General features: G+C 47.0%; 1 protein-coding gene across 2 annotated transcripts in view; it reads right to left on the bottom strand.

Annotated features, from left to right (window-relative positions):
- The window catches only part of CCDC149 (coiled-coil domain containing 149), a 97,902-nt gene that overhangs the window by 63,491 nt on the left and 15,057 nt on the right, over nt 1-19,354 (bottom strand). For both annotated transcript variants that reach the window (XM_008274661.4, XM_017350540.3), the window contains one exon: nt 279-440. In XM_008274661.4, the coding sequence (XP_008272883.2) occupies nt 279-440 (162 nt within the window). Of the gene's footprint in view, nt 1-278; nt 441-19,354 lie in introns of those variants that run through there.

Raw genomic sequence — 19,354 nt, forward strand, 5'->3', positions numbered from 1 at the left:
ATCTCCCTTTAAGACAAACGAAACTCCACGTGAATGAGTGTACTGGGCTCAGTCACTGGTGCACAGCTCGCCAGCCCCAGAGCAGGCAGCCCAGAACTGTGCACACGGACTAGCCAGCGAGGCAGGATTGGCAGGCCATGAGGGTGGTGACTTTGACTTCTGAATTTGTCCCCTTTGAACCGCTTGCATTTAACCATTTTTTGAAGAAACAGTTCGTGAAGGTCCCCTCTTTCTCTCTTAACTGGGGGGACAAGGAAGTGGTATGACGTCATACTTACGATCAGTTCTCGGTACTTTTTCTTCAGCGACTGGTGGCGCTCCCGAAGCTGGTTGGCCATGAGTTTGTACTGGTCCCGTTCCTGCTGGCAGCTGTCCAGCTCCTTAGAAAGGATCAGGAGTGCTTCCTTCTTACTCTCCAGCTTCCTTTTACACACCAGGTACTGTGGAGCAGACAGATGCGAGTGACAGGCCTCCACGGAACACACACTGCACCGAACACCTGCCCTGGTCACTTGGGCAGAGCTTACACCCAGGGACAGCACCCAACGTTTGGTCTCCTCTCAAAAGACCCAGAACCTTGAGGTTCACAAACATGCACAAATGGGGGCAGATAAAATAATTTAATTGGAAAATAAATTAAAAAGCAGATTTTTTTTAAAAAAAGTACATTGATGGGTAAAGAGATGACTGAGCCCTCAATTTTGTTTTAAAAGGAAATATATCAGGGGCCAGCACTGTGGCATAGCAGATAAAGCCGCCGTCTGTAGTGCTGGCATCCTATATGGGTGCCAGTTGTAGTCCCGGCTGCTCCTCTTCCAAGCCAGCTCTCGGCTATGGCCTGGGAAAGCAGTAGAAGATGGCCCAAGTCCTTGGGACCCTGCACCCGCCCATGGGAGGCCTGGAAGAAGCTCCTGGCTCCTGGCTCTTGTCTCCTGGTTTATGATCAGCTCAGTTCCAGCTGTTGTAGTCATCTGGGGAGAAGATCTCTCTCTCTCTCTCTGTCTCTCTCTGTTCTGTCTCTACCTCTTTTTGTAACTCTGCCTTTCAAATAAATAAAATAAATCTTTTTCAAAAAACTTTAACTTGGAGCTTATTGTGATGCCAAACAATTTTAGTGCAAAATAATTTTATATGTATTATGCATATAATGAAAAAGCTATCTATGAGTTTAAAATTTTTTCTTACACTAGAATAAACTCATACATTTAATTCTAGTTTTCCATGAATATTTGAAGTACTCTTTTGTGCATCTGTATGTGTATAAAAACAGACAAGAATATGTAAATTTTATTAAACTCTTACAAAGTGATAGACATTTAATTAAAACTTTATAATGTTGCTGCTAACTATGATCTCATTAGTAAAATTATTTGCCCTTGTTGTTATTTTATTTGTCTTTATGTTTTTCTGTATTTTCTAGAATTAATCCATAAAAATACTCAAAATGTTATTACAAATAATTTAATTGAACCATAAATCTATGCAATAGATTTATACCCACGTGATCCACAAAGCATTTTTCACTTGCAGATGTGTCCACTAGATTGGCTGTAATATGTACAACCTCTTCTATGATTCAAATGGAAGCACCCACCACCCCGAGACCACCTTAAGGAGTCACGTGTTTTAGCCACATTTCAAATTCTGCCAAAACAGTTGGGGTACCTGGCTGGAACACCTGCCTCGGAGTCACGGGATTTCCTCCTTAAACCCAGTCCCAGAAACTGACAATCACCCACCCACCCCATCGGCCAGTGGGCGCCCAACTAGAACTTTCTACTTTCATAGGCTATACTGCGCCGACTGTTGTAATTCACATATGTGAAATGTGGCACTAAATACCTTTTGAATTTGCCCCGTAAAAGCCCAAATTCAGAGCATTCATGAAAACAATTTATAGTTTCATTATACACTGTGACATGAGCACTTTGTCATCATGGACGCTCACACAAAGCAGAGAGAATCAGCACTCCCATACCATTCGAGTCAATGCTCTTTTATGGACAAAAAGCATTACTCATATATAGTGCTTGCTTGGAACTGACTTTGTTAAGTTCAATTTCAAATAAATGAAAGGGAAAAAAAAGAGTTTTGTGCATTAGCACATTTTTTTTTTCCTTGGGAAAAAAAAAGTAATTGCTTAGCTTCAAAAACAAAGGGGAAAGAAAAGCGGTTCTGAGGCGGATCTGAGCTCTGAGAGAGGACACTTCCACCTTGGACGAATTTTATTCCTTGCAGTAATGAGGTTGGAATCCTGCCTTCAAATGTCCTGGATTTTGAGACTTTGACATCGTCTTCGTGGAGGCAAAGCGGTTCTGTTGCCACAGTGATTTCTCAAGAGTAAATTCCCCGACAAGTAACTATCAGAGGAGAGTAGCTAAAAACCTAAACTGCAATGTCCTCAGGGAAGTATTGAGATTTCACAGGAAAAAAATACCATTTACACACAATTTAACAGATCTGCCCTGCCTTCTGCCGTGCTGTCCCTGTAGTCAGCAGGGCCTGGTTGGCAATGCTATGGGGACCCAGGGCATAAAGACAGCCACCTTTGTCCCTTCAGTTTATCAGATTCAAACCCGAGACACCAAAGATGCCCAAGGTCCTTGACTTTGTGGGGATGTTGCCATCGCATGGAGATGCCGTCAAGTACAGCAGGTCAGCTTAGACGTGAGCAGGAGGGTGAGTCTGTTGAATGGGAGGTACGGGCCACCACCTGCTGGTGGAAATTCGAGTTCCCTGATCCTGAATGGATCCGTTAGGGGCCAAGAGAGAAGCCATTTCCCTCAGATGCTGGTCAGAATGGGCTGCAGAGCGGTAAAGAGCACTGGCTGACCTCCCCCGCTCCCAGATTGCAGGAACCCGCGAGAAAACAGGCACAGAAGCCTCCGCTGAGCTCCAGTGGCCGAGAGTTTGAGGAGCTGTGATGAGGGTGTGGGAAACAGAACAACTATGAACGCCATCAAAATCTAGGAAAACAACTGCATTCTGTAGACAAGAAAGGCACTCCAAGAAAAGAGTCACCTTTCAAAGGTCATTGCTGGGGCTGGCGCTGGGGTACAGTGGGTTAAAACCATGGCCTGCAGCGCCAGCCTCTGATATGGGCGCAGGTTCAAGTGCCAGCTGCTCCACTTCCCATCCAGCTCTCTGCTGTGGCCTGGGAAAGCAGTGGAAGATGGCCCAAGTCCTTGGGTCCCTGATCTGGTGTGGGAGACCTGGAGGAAGCTCCTGGTTCCTGGCTTCAGGTCAGCTCAGTTCTGGCCATTGTGGCCATCTGGGGAGTGAACCAGTGGATGGAAGACCTCTCTCTCTCTGTTTCTGCTCTCTGTATCACTGCCTTTTAAATAAATAATATTTTTTTAAAAAAAGTTTATTGCTGGACTTTCTTTTGTTATGGGGCAACACATTGATTTTCAAAAATTTTATTCCATGTTATTTCTTTTTTATCACCAGAAAAGAAACTTTTGGCTGAAGCCCCATTAATGAAACAGCTTCAAGTGCAGCCAATGGGACACGTTCCCTGTGGTCCTGCCCCACCCCCAACTTTGCATGGTAGTATGGAGGCAGATTCCTGGGCCCCAGCCAGACCTGCTACCTGTTTCAGGCACCTGCATTCTTAGCACACAGTACAGATGCTAAAAGAGAAGGGACTGGCCTGGGGGTTGGTCGAGGCGGCACTGGGACCCATCTCTTTATACAGCCGAGCCCGTGGAACCCCAACCCCCGAGGAAGCAAGCATCCAGTGTGAAGGGGAGGCAGAAGAGACGATCGGAAGAGTCAGAGCTGGCCGCTGCCTCTGGTTGGTATCCCCAGCACAAGAATGGTAAGAAAGGGGACGTCTGAATCTGGTCCTTCTGTGGCCCTAGAACAAATGGGCCGTAAAGGTTTACTGGTCCCTGCTGCTCGCTCTGAGGCATCCTCCCCATCCTAACTCAGACGCCAGGCCAGAAGGAAGATGGAAGGAACTGAAAGGCTCTGTAAGCACTATCCCCACTCCACTCCATTCGGTGTGAGAAAGCCTAGCGGGCAACAATGGCATCTCCACCCCCTTAGAAGAAACAGGCTAAAACTAACCGGCCTCACAAAAGATCTAGACGGCTACTTGCTCAAAAGTGCTTTGATCATAATAGGAGTTTTGTTTTTTTTTTTTTTTAAGATTGTGTTTATTTATTTGAGAGGCAGAGTTACAAACAGTGAGAGGGAGAAACAGAGAGAAAGGTCTTCCTTCCACTGGTTCACTCCCCAAATGGCCTCAACAGCCAGAGCAGAGCCAATCCAAAGTCAGGAGCCAGGAGCTTCCTCTGGGTCTCCCATGGGGGTGCAGGGGTCCAAGCACTTGGGCCATCTTCTACTGCTTTCCCAGGCCATAGCAGAGACTGGATGGGAAGAGGGGCAGCCGGGACTAGAACCAGTGCTCCTGTGGCATGCCGGCGCCACAGGCAGAAGATTAACCTACTCTGCCAAGGATCCGGCCCCATAATTGGAGTTTTCTATACACTGTAGTTGCCCTCAATCACTCATTCAACAAAAATCTTCTGGGTGCTTCCTATGTGTTGGGCACTGGGCCAAGCATGGGTCCCTTACAGGGATACATGGCCCAGCCAAATCTGAGAAGGGAAAATCCAGATAACAACACGCTACCTCCTGGCACCTGAACGCCTGAAGGCTCTGGGAGCTGGAAGATTCCCTGTCTCATTGGTGACCTAAGCTGATGGGGAGTTGTTCGTAGTACTGAGCCTGCAGACTGTGAGAATCCATGCACATGCTGAAGAAATTGGGGGCTGTGACATCTGAGCCTGGGTATTGAAATCAATTCAGTCACTCCAGGATGGTGGAACTGGGAGGTAGCTTACAGCTCTAGTTCAGGTTAAAAATAAAAAAGTGGAGAGGGTGCCATATCAGGGAACAGTTAGGGAGAGAACTGCAGAAGAAACTCCACCCAAATTAGAGGGACACTGTGGATCTACGTGGAGGGTGTGGATGCACACAACTCAGGACCCCAGCAACCCAGAGCCTCAACACCAGCTTTGGAGCGAAGTGACACCCAACTGCAGCAGCCCAAGCCACTGGCTGGGCTAGTAGGCGATAAAGCTGTGGGAAGAGCCTGGAGTGAGCCTGGCTTGGAGCCCTGGGGTGGGGGGGACAATGCACCTGCCAACCTAGAGGAAAAAAGAGGGGGGCAATTTCTCTCTGCCCAACCACCCAGCACTAGTTTCCTGTAACTAACTGAGAAAGGACAGACACCATTTTGGACATATGTAACAGCTGCACCAGCTTGTGTTGTGCGCCCAGCAACCAGCTAAGAGGAGACACCTGCATGTGGCTGGGAGCATTGACAGGGGGCTGAGGACTCATGGCTGTGGGAGCCTTGTGTGCTAGGATGGACTGTGAAAACACTGTGGCTGCATGGGAGGGTGCAAGGTGTGGCTGAGTCTCCGAGCAGTCACTGTGGGCAGCTCTACGTACTCAGGGCTCCCTGATTGCCTGATGAGAGTCATTGCTGCAGGATCCATGCTCACATTGAGGACTGCACAGATCCTTTGCATGGTTCTTGTGGCAGCCTGAATGAATATTGCACCCACTGGGGCTAGCAACCAGGCATTGGTCTCCTTGGAAGAGAGGAGGTACGCATGAGACTATACCAACAGAGCTGATCAAACTCTCCCCCCTGATAGAGAGATAGAGAGAGAGAGAGAGAGAGAGAGAGAGAGAGAGAGAGAGGGAATTTACTGTGTGCTCAACGTGGACACTCCCCTCACCCTGCAGCACTGAACAGAGCTCCCAGGCCACACCCAGCACATACCTCTGGGTATTCACTGAAAGAGCAGACACTCCACTAAGCCACAGGGGCATAGTGCAAAGATAAAAGCCATCATAGGAGAAAAAATCCAACAAGTATTTCCACAAATGCATAAAATAAACACAGAAATTCAAGAAACAAGAATAAGGAAGACAACATGATGCCCCCAAAGGAACACAACAACACTTCAATACTAGAATGTGAAGATGAGCAGACTGGGGAAATGCCAGAAATGGAATTCAAAAAAATTGATCATATAAGTAACAAGAATGAAAAATTGATCCATACATGACAAGAATGAAAATTTTTTCCCATGACATTAAGATTTTAAAGAGAAATCAAAATGAAATGTTGGAAATGAAGAATTCAATAGATCAAAGCCTTAACAGACTCAGTGAGGCAGAAGAAAGAATATCCGAGTTAGAAGACAAATCTCTGGAAATTTTACAGTAAGAACAAAAAAAAAAAAAAAAGAGAGAGAGAGAGAGAAAGAAATTAGAAAAAGTAAAAACAGTGTTAGAGATTTATGGGATACTATCAAACAACCCAACACATGGATCTTAGGAGTTCCTGAAGGCATGGAATGAGAATGGATTAGAGGGCCTTTTCAATGAAATAATTACAGAAAACTTCCCCAGTTTGGAGTAAGAAAGGGACATATGAGTACAGGAAACACACAGAACTCCCAATAGACATGATCAGAAAAGATCCTTGCCATGACACATTGTAGTCAAACTCTCACAGTAAAACATAAAGAAAAGATTTAAAATGTGCACAAGAGAGACACCAGATTACTTTCAGAGGATCTCCAATTAGATTTGCAGCTAACTTCTCATCAGAAACCCTACAGGATAGGAGAGAATGGCAGGATATATTTCAAGTTTTAAGAGAAAAAAAACTGTTAATCCAGAATACTGGGCCCTGCAAAATTCTCATTTATGAATGAAGATAAAATAAAGCCCTTCCATTAACAAACAGAAATTGAAAGAATTTGTCACCACTAGTGACTAGTCCAGTCTTACAAAAGATGCTTAAGGATGTGCTACACACAGAAACACAGAAACATGATCATCACTATGAAAGGTGAAAGCAAAAAATCTCCCAGTAAAAGTACAAAGGAAATCCAAAATAAACAACAGAAATATTCACAGAAAAATGGCAGGGCCAAGTTACTACCTATTAATAGTCACCTTGAATGTATCAACTCTCCAGTTAAAAGATGCAGACAGGCTGAATGGATTAAAAAACAAGACCTATCAATTAACTCCTATAAGAAACACATCTCACCAACAAATATACACTCAGACTGAAAATGAAAGGATGGAAAAAGTCATTCTATGCTAACAGAAACCAAAAAAAGAGCTGGTGTAGCCATCTTAGTAACAGACAAAATAGACTTTAGCACAAAAACTGTTAAAAGAGACAAAGAAGGGCACTATGTAATGGCTAAGGGATGACTTCAACAAGAAAATGTGACTATTGTAAACATGTATACACCTAATTAAAGGGCACCTGGCTATTCAAAAGAAATGTTAATGGATCTAAAGGGAGACATAGACTCTAATACAACAGTAATGGAGACTTCAATACCCAACTTTCAGCAATGGACAGATCAACCAGACAGAAAATCAGCAAGGAAACAGAGTTAACTGACACTATAGACCAAGTGCACCTAATGGATATCTACAGAACTTTTTATCCTACATCCTGTAGAATACACATTCTTCTGACCAGTGAGTGCATGGACTTTCTCTAGGATAGACCATATGCTAGGCCATAAAGCAAGTCTTGGCAAATACAAAAAAAAAAAAAAAAAATCAAAATCATACCATGCTTCTTCTCTGACCACTGTGCAATGAAGCTGGAAATCAACAACCCAGGAATCCCTAGAGCATACACAAACACATGGAGACTAAAAAACATGCTGCTGAATGAACAGTGGGTCACTGACCAAATCAAAAGAGAAATCAAAAAATTTCTGGAAACAAATGAAGATGACAATGCAACATATCAAAACTCATGGGATACAGTAAAAGCAGTGATAAGAGAACAGTTTATAGCTATTGGTACCTACATCAAGAACAAAATCCTGTTGTTTGCAACCAAATGGATGAACTGGAAAACATTATACTTCATGAAATAAGCCAGTCCCAAAAACACAAATGTCCTATGTTCTCCCTGATCTGTGACAACTAATAGAGCAGTTGTCACTCTACAGAAGTGAAATTAACATCTTGAGAGTGATGACTTTAAACAGCCTTTGCCTTGACCGTTTTCTATTGTTTTTGTTTTGTTTTGTTTTGTTTTGTTTTTTGACAGGTGGAGTTAGAGAGAGAGAGAGAGAAAGGTCTTCCTTCCATTGGTTCACTCCCCCAAATGGCCACTACGGCCAGCACTGTGCCGATCCAAAGCCAGGAGCCAGGTGCTTCCTCTTGGTCTCCCATGCAGGTGCAGGGCCCAAGCACTTGGGCCATCCTCCACTGCACTCCCGGGCCACAGCAGAGAGCTGGACTGGAAGAGGGGCAACAGGAACAGAACCAGCACCCCAACCGGGACTAGAACCCAGAGTGCCGGCACCACAGGTGGAGGATTAGCCCAGGCAGCCGCAGCACCGGCCTTAACTGTTTTATTTTTTTTTTTAATACTATTTGTTAAATATTTAGTATAGAGTTAATCTTATGTGTATAAAGTTAACTGAAAATAGATCTTAGGGGCCGGCACTGTGGCGTTGCGGGTAAAGCCGCCACCTACAGTGCTGGCATCCCATATGGGCGCCAGTTCGAGAATAGGCTGCTCCACTTCTAATCCAGCTCTCGGCTATGGCCTGGGAAAGCAGTGGAAGATTGCCCAAGTCCTTGGGCCCCTGAACTCTTGTGGGAGACCCGGAAGAAGCTCCTGGCTCCTGGCTTTGGATCGGCGCAGCTCCAGCCAATGCAGCCATCTAGGGAGTGAACCAGTAGATGGAAAACCTCCCTCTCTCTGCCGCTCTTTCTCTCTCTGTGTAACTCTGACTTTCAAGTAAATAAATAAATCTTTTTTAAAAAAATGAAAATAGATCTTAGTAAAAAATAAGAATGAAAATAGGAGAGGGATGAGGAAGAAGAGTGGGAGTGTGGGTGGGGAGGCAGGTAGGGTGGGAAGAATCACTATGTTCCTAAAGTTGTATTTATAAAGCACATGAAGTTTGTATAGTTAAAAAAAAAGGTTTCTAGGGGAAAAATCAATTCAGTTTGCAATCTTCATTTTCTTTTAAAAAAATACAGAATAGAGCAAAAACTGTTAGCACATGTCCCAGGCAGGAGGGTGAGTATTGTTTTCTGAGAAGTTTCTTTTCTGAACACGTGTGTAGGAATAAACACACATGTGTGCTCCTAGTTGCTCATCCTTGTTGTAGGCTGCTATTTTAAAAGTTTTTAAATTACTATTCTCTCACCCTGAATATGTGTTCATTCACTCAACAAACATTCAAGGAAAGGTCCCAAGAGAGGCTCGGGTGGCGGCTGGGCTGGGACAGCGCGGGGGGGGGGGGAGTTGCTGAGAAGATGCTGCATGAGTTTTTAAGGACGAGGAGCATCAAAGGCATCTGAATCAAGGCCGCTCTTTTTTTTTTAAGGATTTATTTAGTTGAAAGGCAGAGATAGAGATAGAGATAGAGATAGAGATAGAGATAGAGATAGAGATAGAGATAGGTCTTCCATTCCCTGGTTTACTCCCCAAATGGCCACAACAGCTAGAGCTGGGTCGATCCAAAGCCAGGAACCAGGAGCTTCTTCCTGGTCTCCCATGTGGGTGCAGGGGCCCAAGCACTTGGGCCATCCTTCTCTGCTTTCCCAGGCCATAGCGGGGGGATGGATCAGAGGTGGGACAGCCAGGACTCAAATCGTTGCTGATACTGGATGCTGGCACTGCAGGCAGTGGCTTTACCCCCTACACCACAGTGCCAGCCTAAGGCCATTCTGTAAGCGATAATTAGCCAGGTGTTTGGGATGGAGGCAACTTTGAATAATGCCTTACACTAGGCCAGGCCTGTGCTGCCTTGTGAGTTAGGCTGTCATATCAGCATCGCATATGGGAGCACAGGTTCGAAGCCTGGCTGCTATGCTTCTAATCCAGTACCCCGCTAATACGCCTACAGAGGCCGCGGATGGCCCAAGGACTTACACCCCTGCTGCTATGTGTGAGTGTGGCTGGAGTTCTTGACTCCTGGCTTCAGCCTAGCCCAGCCCTAGCCATTGCAGATTGTTCCAGTGGGTGGAAGATATCTCCCTCCCTCCATTGCTCCCTCCCTCCCTCTCTTCCTGTCATTTGCCTTTCAAACAAACAAGTAAGTCTTTTTAAAAATACCTGCTCACTGAGGTTACTGAGTGCTTCAAATAAAGTGTGCTAGGGTAAAGGCTTCGTAAGCACTTTTGCAAAATTAAACACATCACTTCTATAGCATCTAAAGTTCACAAACCCTTTCACAGACTGTCTCTCATCTGTTAGTCAACACGCTACACCAAGAGGGGTGAGCACCATCTATCTGTTTTATGGGACAAAACAGCTGAGTGTCAGAGAGGTGAAGTGTCTTCCAGGGGTCACCTTCCTAACAGCTGTCAGCTCAGACAGAACCCTCCACTGCCTACTCCTCGTTCTTTTTCCTATTCTAGATTGGCACCAAACAAGAATAATAATATTAGCAATTCAACATGTTACCTGTCTCGGATAAACCAGTATTTCCAACAATATACAAGTAACTCTATGATTCAAAGGAAAACACTGGAGTCCTACCTCAGGGCCTTTTCACTGCCGCTCCCTCTGTGCTGCTTGGTACATCCCTGGCTTCATCCCAATCTCTGCTGTAACATTTCCTTCCCAGGATGCTCATCCCTGTCTGCCAACACCCTGACTCTCACTTTCCTTATCTGGTTTTACTTCCTTCCAAAGTATTAATCATTACTTTGAGTTTAATATTTTATTATTGGCTTTAAAAAATGTGGGCCATACTACATTCCCTGTAAAAGCTGAAGGGAAAAATCTACTTCCTTGTCTTTTGCAACTAGAGACTACCTACAATGGTCCCTTCCTCTATTTTCTTTCTTTTTTTAAAGATTTATTTATTTGGAAGTTAGAGTTACACAGAGAGAAGGAGAGGCAGAGAGAGAAGGAGTGGGAGAGAGAGAGAGGGAGGTCTTCCATCCGATGGTTCACTCCCCAGATGGCCGCAATGGCCAGAGCTGCACTGATCTGAAGCCAGGAGCCAGGAGCTTCTTCCGGGTCTCCCACAAGGGTTCAGGGGCCCAAGGACTTGGGCCATCTTCTACTGCTTTCCCAGGCCATAATAAAGAGCTGGATTGAAAGTGGAGCAGCCAGGACTCGAACTGGTGCCTATATGGGATGCCGGCACTGCAGGCAGCGGCTTTACCCGGTATGTCACAGCATCACAGCACAAGCCCCACATGACATTTTGGTCAATGACTGACTGCATATTTAACAGTGGTCGCATCAGACTGCACTGCCTGGTGACACTGTAGCCATCTTAGCTTGTACATACACCTGCTCTGATGTTCACACAATTAGACTGCCTAGTGACGCATTTCTCGGCACATCCTCATTGTTGAGCAACACGTGAAAGTCTGTAACTCGCACGCACAATGAGCGAGAAGCATTGCACGTTATCTCAGTACGGCTTCTTCAGGAGGCACAGGTCTGATGCCACACCCCCAGGTCACAGCTAGGAAAGGCCCCAGGAAGCATCCAGCTAAGCTCCCTCATTCCAGAAGGGTGAAGTGGCTGATTCAAGGCTGGATAAGAGGATCCCAAGCCAGAACCTCAACTCCGCATTCTTCTCACCCAAGTTCAGTGCTCTTGCTATGCATTCAAATTAATGCAGATTCACAGTCAGTGAGGAGGGAAATGTCCATATACTTAGAACGGTGTCTGAGACACCTGTTATAATTATGCTGATAATAAATGGATGATCACAATAGACAGGAATAGGTAGCCTCACTACCACCAATGGTTACCAACCCCCCTGTTCTGAATGCTATGACAGACACACAAACAGCACTCCTGGGACAGATGGCAAAGCAAATTGGTTGAGAGCGCAGTCAAAGCAGCCTGAATTCTTGAGCTCAAATCTTGTCTTTGCCACTCACTAGCTACGCGATCAATTTCCTAGCCTCTCTGTGCCTTGATTTCCCCCTCTGTCACATGGGGGATAAGGAGAGTGCTTTCCTAGAGCTGGCGTGGAAGGGATAAGTTAGTCTCCACAAGGTATTTAGAACAGAAAGTGCTATGGGCATGCTGATCACCACAGCTGCAACTTCTCCCATAATTCAGCCCAGGGGTGTTCAGAGCTGGAGGAAGCTGTGACAGGTGGAATGGATCCTGAAGACCAGGCAGGGGGACTCATGTTTTACGGGACAGAGGGCGTTGTGACAAGCAGCAGTGACCAGGCAAACGATACTCCTGAAGGAAAAATGGCTAAGAGCAGAGGTATGATGCCCGCCGGAAGACACGGACAGAACAGTGGCTGCCACTCCGGGCTGGCAGCGGGGAGTGTGGGAAAGGAAGCTGCAGGAGATGCACAGGGAACAGGACGGGCCAGGTCAGGGAGGGCCTGACAGTGGGGCCAGAGGAGTTTAATTCTCCCAGCAATCAGCAGCCTTGAGGGTCTCTGAATAGGGGAGTTTCATTCAAAGACACACTTAGGAGGAAGCTTGGATCCCGACAGCCCGAGGCGTGGATTGCATTAAACTGTGCAGCCGAGGGTGAGTGTGCTGCCTGGCTAGCTGGGAGAGGAGCAAGCCACTGAGCACACGGCTCACACTCGCCAGTGCACCTTGCGGTTTGATCTAATCAGCCACACCCACAAGGAACACCCTAGCTTTGCGTGTCCTGCTGTGGTCCATTCTCACCTTGTCTAACACAACCTTGTCAGAATGGATGCTGCCCTGGCAACCAGACACATGCTTAGACTTAGCCTCAGCCACTGCAGCTGGCATCAGAATGGCAACAGTGGGCGAGTGTGTCACAGGGCTGCCCAAACACACTCCAAAGAGCTGAGCAGAGCCTGGCAAAATGCGGAAATAAATACCCCACTTTCTGGTGGCTCAGGTGGGGCCGAGGGATGCTTGGGCGTGAGCTCTCCTTCAGCCACAGTCTAACCCTTCTGGAAAAATTCACCTGTAGAGTAGGAACCATGGATGTTTGCTCTCTCCTGACCTGGGGGGACCATGGACTCATTTTTGTATTCAGAAAAGAAATTACTATAGTTTCGAATGCTTACCATGTGCCAGGTACTGTTACAGTAATAAGAAGACCTTTGATTCCAACAGTAGCAGTGGCCACCACTGGTTAGTGTTGAATACTATGTTGCAAAGTGTACCGCAGCGTTCCATCTGAAACACTGTATTTAATCTACATGGTCTCCTTCTGAAAGAGCAGGTAGAGAGGAGGACCCGGGAGTGCCCAGAGGCCAATTCAGTCTTTATCACAAGACAGGAAGGGATCAGTTTAAATCCTCTCCTTGTAAGCTACAGTAACTGGCATTCTAACATAGGAATGTGCAGCGAGGTGGCCAGACTTGGCAAGAGGAAAGAGAGCTGAACTGAGGCCAGACGAGGAGCAAAGCAACTTCAGATGCCGGAGGCAGGAACCCGGAGCCACCAACCACCAGGTCCCACTGAAGGAAAGGTCTGGGCAGGGGTTACCCAGCAGGGGGACTGAACTTGGTAGTTTCAGCATCTGGTCTCCCGCTACAGAGTGTCTCCCACTGGCCTACAGCAGATCGTGTACCATCCTTGCCTGGCAGAGGACAGGGCACCTGTTAAAAATCTTGCTGTGCAGACTACACCAGAAAGTAACACCCTCCAAGTTCAGATGCTAATGAGAAAGAAGTGAATGCTGGGGAGTGAGAAAGCCACCCAAGTTCACCAACACGGAGAGGGTCCACTCTCTAGAGTTCATTTCTCATACTTGCAAGGTTCCCCTTAGGCGGAAGAAAACAGTGGCCATTTACTAATAAACCCATCTATTTTTGCTAACCTCCGAGCCTCTATTGGTCATACATAGGAACACACGGACAGTGCACCAGGGGTTGCAGGAACACTCACGGGGAGATTTCAGGGCCTCTCCAGGGAGCAGGTGTTTTCCCTGCTCCCTGGAGAAAGCAAAGAGCCACACAGCAGGCATGCTGCGCCATCAGTGAGGCCTGGATGGAATAAACTCCATAAACTATGCCCAATTGCTGGCAAGGAGACCAGATATCATGAGCTTTATCACTCTCCCAGAAATAGATTTCCCTTGAATTGCATTTCAACTATGTGTGTAAAGCCGAGCTCCTAATTCATGCATCGGTATTAACACACACCCCGGTACAAACACCATGGAGGCAGCCTGGGCTCCTCCTCTTAAGACGCTGGCCCCACAGTGCTTGCCATGGCGAGCCTTGGATGAACCCCTGTACTGTGACCGACCAGACACCAAGTCAGAATCACAGCCAGGAGATCACCATGATGATGGGACCGCCTGACATACTCATTACTGTCGGATGGCTTTACGGCCAGATGACAGCCGCGGAGACGGGAAGGTGGCTGGGGTGTCCGAGGAGCCCCTCTCTGCCAAGTGACCTGCTCCTCGGGGGTCCTTACTGATGGCATCAGGCTAGCTCTCATTAGCCACGACAAGGACACGCCTGCTGGTCCACGAGGGCTGCTCACGTGTGGGATAAACACACCTGGGAGGAGAGTTCACCAGAAACTTTCCACCTCAGAGGTGCTTCCTCCCCGGTCTCCCACTTCTGCCTCCGCCTTCCCTGCCCTCCATCCCTACCCAGTAACTCCTCCCTTCCCAACCCCCATGCAGTCCCAGGTAGACAGCATTCAGCAGCCGACACAGCTTCCCCAGCCTCAAATAAGTGGCCCCCCCATTGCTGGAACCCCTACTGGGCTCTTTGATCATCACAGCAACTTCTCTCGCAGGGACAGATTCCTTTGGAAAACATCAGTCATGCCCTGCCACTCTTCATTTAAAAAAAATTCTCTGGCATTCAGGGAATTGGCAAATAAGAGCCCTTCAATATCATATCATAACCCACCTCCCTGACTCCTTCAGCTCCTTTTTTTTTTATTTGAGAGAGAGAGAGAGTGAGTGAGAGAGAGAGAGAGAGGGAGAGATTGCACTTCAACCCTCTGGTTCATTCCCTAAATGCCTGTAACAGTCAGGGCTAGGCTAGGGCCAGAACTAGGAACTCAATCCAAATCGCTTACGTAGGTGGCAGGAATCCAATTTCTTGAGCCATCACCTCTTACAGTGTGCATTAGCAGGAAGTGGGAATGGGGAGTAAAGCCAGGCCTCAAACCCGAGCACTCCAGCATGGGATGTGGGTGTCCCGAGTGGAGTCTGAACCACCACACCAAACAGCCATCTCTCAGCACTTTCATTCTCAGAAATCCTGCAGATTCACCAACCCCAGAGAGGCACTCGGGACCGTCCCCTGGAGACATGTGTATATTTAATTCCGCCAAGATGTGAGTTTGGGATTTGTAGAGTAAGATGCCAGGTGGGGCAGGCCACACACTGACATTCACTCTGCTGACGCCATCCTGGATGCTAACTTCCTTGGGCCTTGGGTAGCAGCCTCTCCTGCATAGGTCTACGCCCCACCCACTACAGCCCCTCTGCCACATCTGTGTTCACCTCTCATTTACAGATAACATTCCAGCAATTTCCAGCTGGTCGCTTCATGATTCGAATGCCATTCTCTACAATGACTGGTTTTTTTTTGTTTTTTTTTGTTTTTTTTTAATGATCTATCTTTCTCAGACTTACCATCAAGTTTCCCCCTCTCCAGCATTACTTTCGACAGGCAAACTTTGATTAGTTGAGTGCCCCAGGGGGTGTGCTGAAATTTAAGTTAAGTGAGATTTCAGGTAATTGGAAGAGTTTATAATGTGAACTATAGTAGCCAGGAGGTATGTGAAATTCACTGAGGGCCTTGGTTAGCTGAAGTTTTGAATAAGGAAGGTTTGCCTGAATGTCTATTTCAATCCCCTCTCTCCTCCTCTCCCCCCTTTCCTCCCACTCCCTATTTTCTCAGCCTCCACTGAGCATCAAGTACAACCCTGCGCTTTTCAGGTCTATACAGATGAGGAGGAAACGCAAACAGAGAAAGATCGGCTTTCCAGATTCTCATTGGCCGTAAATGGGCCAGGAAACTCCCTCTCATTGCATTTTTAAAATCATCACTTGTCTAGAGTGAATGTCCTCTGTCCCCAGTGCTCGGCTGATGCAACCTTGCCTCAAGCTGAGATGCTGATGGTGGGGTGTGCAATTCTGGTCACTTCCAGAGACCACATGTTCAGGATGGAACACAAAAATCACCCCGGCATCCAAGGCTCTCCCTTTTCTCTCCAGGGTTCCAGCCACCTGGGAAATGCTGGGAACAAGTGACAGGCCTCACAGACTGCACTTACACATCATAACATGTAGCAGTCACACGAGGGATGGAAGGATACATGGGGTGGTGACTGCATTATAAGATAATAACTCGATTTAGCTGTAGAGGGGTTTGCCTGTGGGCTGGGTAGCAGTAAAAAGTTAACAAAGCATGGACAACATTTTAGTCAAACTGACTTTAAAGCTGTAAAACTGCTGAAGTTCATCTTTGCCTTGTCTCAAAAAGAAATCAGAAAAAGACTGTAAAGTTTATTTATTTGGAAGGTACAGTGACAGAGAGAATTATATTATATATAATATATACATTATATATATATGTGTGTGTGTGTGTGTGTGTGTGTGTAGAGAAAGAGAGAGAGAGAGTGCATACACTTCTTTTAGCTGGGTCACTTCCCAATGCCCACAACAGCCAGGAGCCAGGAACTACCCCTGATGAGAACAGCACCCCCTGCAGGTCTATCAGCTCTTAAACTATGAGATCTGCTCCGAAACACCACAAGGCAAAGGGGACGTGAAGCGTGCCTCCACATTATAGGTGTCATACTGAGAGGGTGGCATCTGTAGAACTAGAATCAATTCCTGAGCTGCACTTTTACAAACAGGGATTTGGAAGATGCACCCAGGAAGGTATCATGAACAGAAGCAAGGGGCTGACGCTGTGTGCAGCGGGTAAAGCCACCGCCTGCAGTGCCAGCATCCTATATGGATGCCAATTCGAGTCCTGGATGCTCCACTTCCAATCCAGCTCTATGCTACGGCCGGGGAAAGCAGTAGAAGATGGCCCAAGTCCTTGGGCCCCTGCACCTGCGTGGGAAACCCGGAAGAAGCTCCTGGCTCCTGGCTTCAGATCAGTGCAGTTCCCGCCATTGCAACCAATTGGGGAGTGAACCAGCGGATGGAAGACCTTTGTCTCTCTCTGCCTCTCCTTCTCTCTCTGTGTAACTCTGCCTTTCAAATAAATACATAAATCTTTAAAAAAAAGTTCTCAATAAATTCTAAAGGCACCAATCTTGATATAACAGTAGTCAAAAGAAAGAACCATTCTCGGTACCATTCAAAGAGAAGCATCTCACTTCTAAGTCTGTTGGTAGACTTTGCCTTTCTAAGGAATTCCATCCCCTTGCTGGGGCAAACAAACCACAAGAGTACAAGAGCATTTGAGACAGAGCAGCTGGAGACAGCGCATGCGTGGGAACCCTGGTGTCAGGTGCAGACCCTCTAACACAGGGAGGGGATCCCTTCCCAGTCTGCCCCCAAGGCACTCATCTGCAGACTTGAGATCTTGAAATCAGCCATGCAAATCCATCACCATTTTAATTATCCAAGTAAATAGAGCTCTTACCACCATCTGCCAAGATTTCAACCAATCTCATCTTCCTGGATGAGAACCTCAGAGTCAGCGCTGCAGGGCCACTTGGGCCCTGAATTTCCGCCTATAGGACCAAGGCCTCGGCAGCCAACGCCTGTGGCTGGCAGCTGTTGTCTCCATCGCTCTACGCCTCACTCAGCTTTCTCCGAGCACCGTTAATTTGCTCCTGCACTTCATGTTCATCCTTCTCATTTTCTTCCCAGCATCTCCAGGCATTACTGATGAGTGAAAATTTTCCTCAACAAGAACTGTCGGTTCAGAACTCGGCCTCCCACCAAAAAGACAGGTGGAGATTCCTTTTGGGCCCATCCTGATGGCTCAAATCATTGGAGTTTTTAGAGGACAAACTAAATAGTAAACACTTCTCCACCCAGGTGTTTCTCCAGCTGATAGCTATGCAAATGGTTGATGATGTTAGCAAAAGGTTCCCATGGGTGACCTGATTTAATTATGGCTATCAAGGAAGATGGCCAGCTCCTCACTGGCCACAAATCACCAGTGGCCTGCAAGCCGATATTGGGCATAACTCTACTTGCCTGCCTTTGTCCACCACCACCACCACCACCTCTGCTGTCACCATCAATCAGGAGAGCAATTAAATAACAATAAAGTAGGTTGCTCAGTCCTCTTTTCAGCATGACAGCCACAGGGCCTGACAGGAAACAAAACCATTTCCTTCGGGGAAGCACACCCAGACATCACTGATGCTGGTAAGATCAAGTCACCAAAAGCCAGGATCACCGTAAGCAGTCGCCTCCAAATGGACTGCTAACTCAGTGACCAGGATGAACATTCCAGAAGGAGGTGAAATTCAGAGGCAGAGATCTCAGAGGGTAGGCAGGCAGTGGATACCCCAAGGAAGACCTTGGGCTTCCAATACTTGCCCTGCCTGGGCTCCAATCCCTGACCTGCTATTTCTAGTCTTGGGCTACTAAATCCAACTCTTGCTGAGCCTATTTTATCTGTAAAATAGGGTTCAGGATAGAACCTACCTCACAGCATTTCTGCTAGGATTAAATGACATAATGAAAAAAAGGTATTCAGCCCAGTGCCTGGCACAAGGCTGCCTTGTCCTCCTCTTCCCCTCCCCCTTCTCCTTGCTCCTCCCCTTCTTCCTCCTGCAGAATCATCCTCTCCATGCACACTGTGTGGAAGTGTTCAAAGACTGAGTTAAAACCAGTCTCCCCGAGCCTGACTGGCCTTCACCTCCGACTTGCCCATGGACACACCGGCCCCAACAAGGATGGCAGGTGCACTGTTCTGGGCACCCACACATTAGCTCATGGGACCCTCACAAGACTGGATGACGCATATCACTTCAATAATCCCAGGCAAAAAGGACTGGCCAATAAGACAGAAGCACAAGTGTCCCGTGGGACATCCGGGATGTTTCCTAAAAAGAAGGGGCTCCCTCTTCTTCCTGCCTCTTGGGATAATGGGCCAGAGCAATCAGTCGCTAATAATCTGTGACCCAGCACAGCAGCCTTCATCTGCCCACTTCCTATTGTACTGCACCTGGGAGAGAAGCGTTGGTCTGCCTTCCTTACGCGTGTTTCTGGTATTACGTTAAAATGAAATATTATACCAACATACCCAAATAACTGACACTGGGGCAAACTGGCACCCTATACTGTAAGACTGGCAATCGAGTTCCTAAAAGAATTCCAGGTCACCGTTGACAGTTGACATTGGATTTCCAACACTCAAAAGTGTGTAAGTCCCATAGCAGGGCATTAAATGGGGTATTT

The sequence above is a fragment of the Oryctolagus cuniculus genome, chromosome 2 (assembly GCF_964237555.1).
Source record: "Oryctolagus cuniculus chromosome 2, mOryCun1.1, whole genome shotgun sequence".
Lineage (NCBI taxonomy): Eukaryota > Metazoa > Chordata > Mammalia > Lagomorpha > Leporidae > Oryctolagus > Oryctolagus cuniculus.